The following is a 7,763-nucleotide window of genomic DNA, read 5'->3' as shown; positions in this document are numbered from 1 at the left end:
TATATATATATATATATATATATATTGGTCAAGTCAGTCTTTTGCTAGTCTGAATTTTGCCTGCAAGTGCACAGAGTCTTCAGGCAAGTTACAACTGAAGGAAATGTATGTGTTTGCATTTTGATTTTGGCAATGTATGAGTGTGACTTCCATAATCTTCTATTTTTGAAAGGAATTTTATAAGGTATGTTAATGCACTCCCCTAGTATTTTCCCATCTAATTTTGTTTTGCATCAACATTTACTACATTATATATTAAATAATATAGTAAATGTTGAGATATCTCAACATTTGCTCTTATGTTCAGTTAGGATGAGAACAATTTTACGTTAATCTGGGTTACTCTATACTTTTGTAGAGTAGAAATTTATTATTCTTGGACAAGAATGTTAACAGTGACTTTGAAGTTTTGGCCAGCAGTCCAATGATGGCTTAGCTGGGCAAAACTGTCCACAACATTCTGTCTAAGAATGATAAATATATATTATGTATATATACATATATGCTGATTGCATCTTCTTGTCAGATGAGTGCCATCGCTCCGTTGAATGGTGCATGATCATGTGCAAACAAGTAGCTTTTCAGTCCAGCTTCCTTTCTGCAGGAACATTCACAGATGTGATGCTTATTTCTCTTTACAGTACAAATGTACCATGGTTCACATTACAGGAGAACCATCTCACAAGCAGCTTGATTTCTCCCTGGCTCACGTGACTTTAGAAGACTGACAAACCAAGCCCTTGAGAGAAGAAATTGTCCACACAAACACACTACAATTCAATCCCTGCTGGGATCCTGCAAGTGCTGCACTTGGGCCCCACTTACAGAATGGACACTTCAAAGCAGCATCATTTGATTTTAACTCAAAGATACCACTCTTTACTTGATAGTCTTTGTCTATATTGTACAGTTTTTAGCCAATGTCTCCCAGACATCCATAAAGCCAAAGTAGAAACAGGCATGACCAAATGTTCAAGAAGTTCACTTCACACCTGTTAAGTCTTGGAGTTCCATCCCACAGTATGGCATCTTGAGCAAGTACCTTCTTAGATCAGATCAACCAACACAAGGCTTCTCAACGAAATTGAGTAGAAGAGAAACAGTGGAAGCCTGTCGAATGGACTATTATTTTAAAGGGCCAGCCTTGTCACAGTGCCTCATGATGGTTCTGGCTGAGGATTAGGTTAATGGTACAAGTGTCAGTGAAATACTCAGCCACTTACACTACAATTAAATGAATAGGGAGATCAGCTGAGCGAATATACTAGATTACTTATTCTTAAAACTAGCAGAGATTCATTTACTTCACGCATACACACACACACACACAACAGAAGTGTTCAGACCAGTCCCTCTGGTGGTGAAAAGCACTCATGTCAGTGCCATGTAAAAGTGCCCATGCAGAGCCACATAAAGACACCTGTGCAGTGCTACATAAAAGCACCAAGCACACTGTGTAAGAGGGTTGGCATTAGGAAGGGCATCTAGCCATAGAAACCATACCAAATCAGACTGGAGTCTGGTGCAGCTCCCCAACTTGCTAGCTCTGGTCAAACCGTCTAACCCATGCCAGCATGGACAATGGGTGTTGAATGATAATACAGACACACACATACATACATACACATAAACATACAAACACACACGTGCATATGTGTGTGTGTATGTGTATATATATATATATATATATATATATATACACACACACATACATACACATATGCACACATATATAAATACAAACATATATAAACATAAATGTTTGCACGATTAAGAATGTGTGTATGGCCTTAAAATTATAAACAAAGCTATACACACCTCATAGAGAATGTCTACCCTGTTATTGTGTGTGCATGCAAGTGAGAGTGTACATGTATGTGAGCGTTTCCTCTGGAAGGTATCCTACCAAGAACTATTACTGAAAAAACCATGCACTCAATGTTGTGTAAGCAACTGAGATTTCAACACCTTTGAAAATAAATTTCTACAATAAAATTCAGAAAACAAAATTACATTCAAATACAGAATATTGAAATAAGGAATAAAATTATGAATATTATAAATTGTAATTAGCTAAAAGAGAGACAACGTTAAAAACAACTTGAAAAATGCAAAATAAAACATACATATACACACACACAAAAACAACAAACATTATGCATATATATATATATATATATATATATATATATACACACACACACAAATATATATATGCATGTCCATACACATTTGTATATATAAACACACACACACACACACACACACATGTACACACATATGTATGCATGCATACACATATTTAAGAACCAAAAATAGCTGCAATAACATCGGTACGAAATCTATCAACATGTACTAATAACCTTCCCAAAATGTAGATACACTAAACATTAGAAAAAAAAAAATAGTACCAAGTTTGTTTACATAGCCATGCAGCTTTGATGCAAGCAGGTTGAAATAAAGAAAATAAAGATTAAATAAGATATATAAAAAATATGTAAAATTTTACAAAGTGAACCAAAATACAGTTTACTACACACAGCATATCAAGTCAAATACAGTCAGAAAAGCCAGTCACCAAGTGATATTACACTATTAGGATATATATTTATATTTATATATCATTCCATAATGGCTACCTCTGAAGAGCACAGGGTTACATAACTGGACTGTTACCTAACACTCTGTTGAACCCTTAGTGCGAAACTGAGAGGTAAGATCAGCTGTAATGGATATATAATACAGTACATTTATATATATATACATATATGAGAAATTGGGATGACAAAGGCATAAACAATTATGCTATGAACTTCATTAGCTTACAGTTGTTTCTGCTATAAGATGCAATGCACTCATATTTGAAATGCTTGAGTATTACCCAATAGCTTCATCAGATATACATATATATATATGACACACTATTCTTTTACTAGTTTCAGTCATCAATTACAGCCATACTAAAGCACTACCTCCAAAGATTTTAGTTAGTCTACTATATTGTGCCCTGTACTTACAACTGTCATATATTTATTTTAGAAGCTGTTTTTTGCATGAAGGCTTGCAACTCATCACTCTGATTCATAGAGGTAACCATGGGCTCAGGTACACGACCTGATACCATGAAATAAAGTGAACAGAGATGCTTATGATTGTGAAACAAACTCCATAACCACAAAACACTATGTCTGTGAGTTAGTATAATTCATTAGATACCTGTGACAGATGTGATAATTAACAAAAATCTAGTATTCTTCAAAAAGGAATTCCACCAAGTACAGCCCCTCCCTTCACATTCTCACAATCAGAATTGGAGTGAACCAGTGACTGGACCACCGGAAACCTTTAACCAATGGTATTACTGTTTAAAAACTGTGACATAACAAATCAAGAGCAAGCAAGGAGTTTGAGCCAAGGTTTAGTACATGTTCTTATTTTCAAGCATTATTTAATAATTTTTAAATGCTAAAGTTTAATCCTTTAGCATTTAAACCAGCAATACCTGGCCCAAATATTCTGCCTCTTTTATGTTGAAATTGCCCTGATCCAACATCTTACACTGACCCTACAATTTCATTCTAAAAATGAATTATAATATCATCGAAATCTTGAAGCCACAAGATAATAAATGATTAATTCAAAACAATTTGAATAAGTATTACATTTGACAGAATAATCTGAATGCTACTGGGTTAATCAACACACAATAGTTTTTCTCCAATCTACATATCAGTATTTATACAGATTAAAGAAGTTGAACCCCCCCCCCCAAAAAAAAAAATATATAATGAAGGAAAAGAAACATGTAAAGAAAGTGGGGGTAAATTTAAATATTGGTTTCAAATTTTGGCACAAGGCCAGACAAATTTCGGAGAGGAGTAAATTGATTACATCGACCCCAGCACTCAACTGCTACTTATTTTATCAACCGCAAAAATATGAAAGGCAAAGTCGACCCTGGTGGCATTTGAACTCAGAACATAAAGTCAGAAGAAATGCCCCTAAGCATTTTGTCCAGCATGTTAACTATTCTTCCAGGTTACCATCTTCAGAAATTTAAAAATTAAAACACTAAAAATGAACACTGATATTGAGGAAAGCTGTCTGTGGTTAATCAACTAGATATAGCACATAAATCTCTTTTACATCACACTTTAGCATATTGCAAGAAGAAAAGGAAAGATGTACTCAGTAATGTAGTTCTAGACATAGTATGTCTATATGAATATGACATGATGGGCAAGGCTAGAATACATAGCTCAGCCAAATCAGTGCTTCACAGGAGCTTAACACCAATAACACTGACATATCAAAAGTATAAGAAACTGAATAAATCCCACGATTATGATTATTAGTTTTTTTGTTTTTTTTACCCGAGCAACATAACAATGTCCTCAAATGATGTAGTATTTGAGCTCAAAATGAAGAGGGATATTTAACTAATTGTTTAAAAGAAAATAAAGCTGGTGATAAATCATTTCTGTCCTTCTGCTGATATTGAAATGACAACAACAATAGCAACAACATCTGAAACATTGACCAACGACAACAATGACGACACGTATATGTATATAATCCAACTTTCCAGTGTCATGCATGTAATCTTGCTCCAAAAAGAAGTGGCAGAGGTGTTGAATAGATAGATAGATAGATAGAGAGAGAGAGGTATGGAAGCAGATAAATAGATAGGTATGTAGATAGATAGATAGATAGATAGATAAGTATGAAGATAGATAGATAGATAGATAAGTATGAAGATAGACAGATAGATAGAGAGGTATGGAGAGAGAGAGAGGTAAAACAATATATATGTATAGAAAAGTATAAAGAAATATAAAGAGCGCAAGAGAGATAAAAAGAAAGAAAAAGAGTGGCAGAACCTCAGCTAAAAACAAATTCTCAAGGAGCAGTGAAGAGAGCGAGAAAGGAGAGCTTACCTACAATAGAGGCTAGCCTATGAGGGTTGATACCACATGGGCCACATGACAACAACGATGAAGAAGATGATGACTTAGAGCTCGTTGAAACTTTCTCCTGCAACTTGTCACGATTTTTACTTGACTCCCGATCCATTTTTATCTTACCTGAAAAGCCCCAGTAGTTGTTAGTATTATGGAATACATATTTCTTTACAAACTCCAGCAGCTGTTAGGTTCACAAGACAATCTCATAACAAATTCCAGCAGTTGTTAGACTTTCAAAATATTTTACAAGTTCCAGCAGCTGTTAAGGTTTACAAAACAATCTCACAACATACTTCAGCAGTTGTCATGTCCACAAAGTACACGTCTTATTACAAACTCCCGCAATTGTTAGGCCTACAAAACAACCTGATTAATTAACTTGAGTAGCTAATAGGCTTTGAAAATACCAATACAGACTCCAGCAGTTGTTAGGTCTACAATACACACATATTACTAACTCTAGCAGTTGTTAGGCTTTCAGAAAGCCATTACAAACTTCAGCAGTTAAGCCTACAAGGTAATCTTGTTTCACACTCCATTAGTCATTAGCTCTACAAAACGCATTATAAACTCCAGCCGTTGTTAGGCTCTCAAAACACATTACAAACTCCAAGAATTGTTAAGTCTACAAGATAATCTTACTTCAAACTTCAATAATTATATCTACAAAATGCACTTTACAAACTCCAGCAATTGTTAGTTCTACAAAATACAACACATCACAAATTCCAATAATTGTTATGTATACAAAAATACATTTCAATACAAGCTATTCCAAGCACGTTTTGTTATCTCAATTTTATTCTTTTCCCCCACGTTTATTCCTAAATTCATCTCCAAAGTGTTTTGTCAATTGTATTGTGACAGTTTCTTCTATATTACCATGACATTGTATTTTCTCTATTCTTTTACTGAATCCAGTCATTAGACTGTGGTCATGCTGGGGCACATCTCCCACATTATGATCAATTACGTCCATCTAAATTTTACCTGATATTTATTTATTTTATCTGCTGTGAAAAGATAAAACAGAGCTCACCTGTGCATGATTTAAATTCAGAATGTAAAGAACAGATGCTTCGGTAATTCCACCATCCACTGTCTAACACACACACACGCACACACACACACACATACATACAACTTGAATTCCAAAGAAGCACAAATATTTTTGTTTTTTAAACTTTGGTACACCAAAGGATACATTTATATGTGAAAAAAACCATATGCAATCATACAGTACAACAAAAACCAAGAAAATTAATACCAATATGCAAATTAGCTTCTGCACGAACTGAAAAAAATTGAAAAAAAATCTATAATATGCTTATGAGCTGTTTTTTCTTGTTAACACAGCACCAAGTCCATAGAATATGGAGAATTTCATCAGAAAGTTTAAAAATTGCACCATCAATGTGATATTCATGCCATGCTTCTGTGAACTTGTGAGTATAATTTTCAGTTATTATTAGGTGATAAACATACTTCAAGATATATACACAGAGTGCAATGGGTAAATTGTTGCCATTTTATATTTTTAATTTCATGCATGAGCATTGTTCATTTTTGATTTTGTCGACTATACAGTATAGTAGGGTCAGTTGGACACTGTCTGGGAGAAAAACAGCACCATGACGCAATTCACTCTGCCACAAATTTGGAAGTAATATGCTATACTGCTTGGTATTCATGCCAGAAGCTCTAATATGAACATTTCAGAGTGTTTGGGTGTCAATCTGAAGACAATGCAGAGGATTCGGAAAGAGTTGGATGAGTCTAATGGTGATTACAAAGGTACGGCAGCTTGGAAAACTCACCCTGATCATTCTGATGAGAAAAGAACTGAATTTGTTGGTGAGATCCTGGCCACAATTGACAATGATCCCACCAAGTCATTCAGGTCCATCGTCAGCGAAATAGGAATATCTGAGTTACTTATCAGACAGGTAGTGCATGAAGACATTTGGTATTTCTTATACAATAAGCGAAAGGGCCAATTTTTATCCCAAGCCATCAAGGCCAAGAGAAAAGACAACACTTCGAAGCTTTTGAACAAGCTCAAGCATCCCTTCCAACCGAACATGCTTTGGTTTTTCTCAGATGAGAAAAATTTCTGCCAGCATTAGATGGTGAACATACAGAACAACCATTGGCTTTCCGTGTCCCCAAAACATGTACTGAGAGGGATAAAAATCAAGCATCCAGTCAACATCATGGTGTCTGGAGTGATCACTAGTGATGGCGATGTTATGCCTCCATTCATCTTCCCACACAGCCTTAGACTCAACACAGAGGCCTACATCAAGTGCCTGGAAGAGGTATTGCTGCATTGGGTCAAGAGGTTGGCTGCTGGAAGAGCCTATGTCTGGCAACAGGACTCTGCACCATGCCACACAAGCAGGAGAACCCAGTCATGGCTGTCAAGCAATTTCTGCGACCACATCACCCTTAACATCTGGCCACCTAAGTCCCAAGACTGCAACCTCCTTGATTATTATGTGTGGGGCACAGTTGGACAAGAGACCAACAAAACTCCTTGTAACACCAAAGATGAACTGAAGGCAAGGATTATGGCAGCATTGACCAACGTAACCAAGAAAACCATCCAGAAGAGCTGCAAGAGATTCTGAAGTTGTCTGGAGGCCATGGCAATTTCATTGAATAAATTTACTCTTAAGTATTTCAAAATATTTTTATGTAATTTTGGTAAATATATCTGTTAAAATGAGATGTCAGTGTTATTTTCCTTTTGCATAATTTAGATGACAACTTATCCACCACACCCTGTGTGTGTGTATA

At 35.5% G+C, this 7,763-nt stretch overlaps 1 protein-coding gene across 7 annotated transcripts in view; it reads right to left on the bottom strand.

The window, feature by feature from the left end:
• Positions 1–7,763, bottom strand: part of LOC106869699 (E3 ubiquitin-protein ligase MYCBP2) — a 145,882-nt gene that overhangs the window by 53,821 nt on the left and 84,298 nt on the right. For 3 of the 7 annotated variants that reach the window (XM_052972468.1, XM_052972462.1, XM_052972463.1), the window contains one exon: positions 4,938–5,084. The exons of the other annotated variants lie outside the window; for them this stretch is intronic. In XM_052972468.1, coding sequence (XP_052828428.1) covers positions 4,938–5,084 — 147 coding nt within the window. The remainder of the gene's footprint in view (positions 1–4,937; positions 5,085–7,763) is intronic. 7 annotated transcript variants of the gene reach the window in all.

Source organism: Octopus bimaculoides, chromosome 13, assembly GCF_001194135.2.
Source record: "Octopus bimaculoides isolate UCB-OBI-ISO-001 chromosome 13, ASM119413v2, whole genome shotgun sequence".
NCBI lineage: Eukaryota > Metazoa > Mollusca > Cephalopoda > Octopoda > Octopodidae > Octopus > Octopus bimaculoides.
Note: the sequence above shows the minus strand (reverse complement) of the source record. Positions and strands in the feature narration are given on the sequence as shown.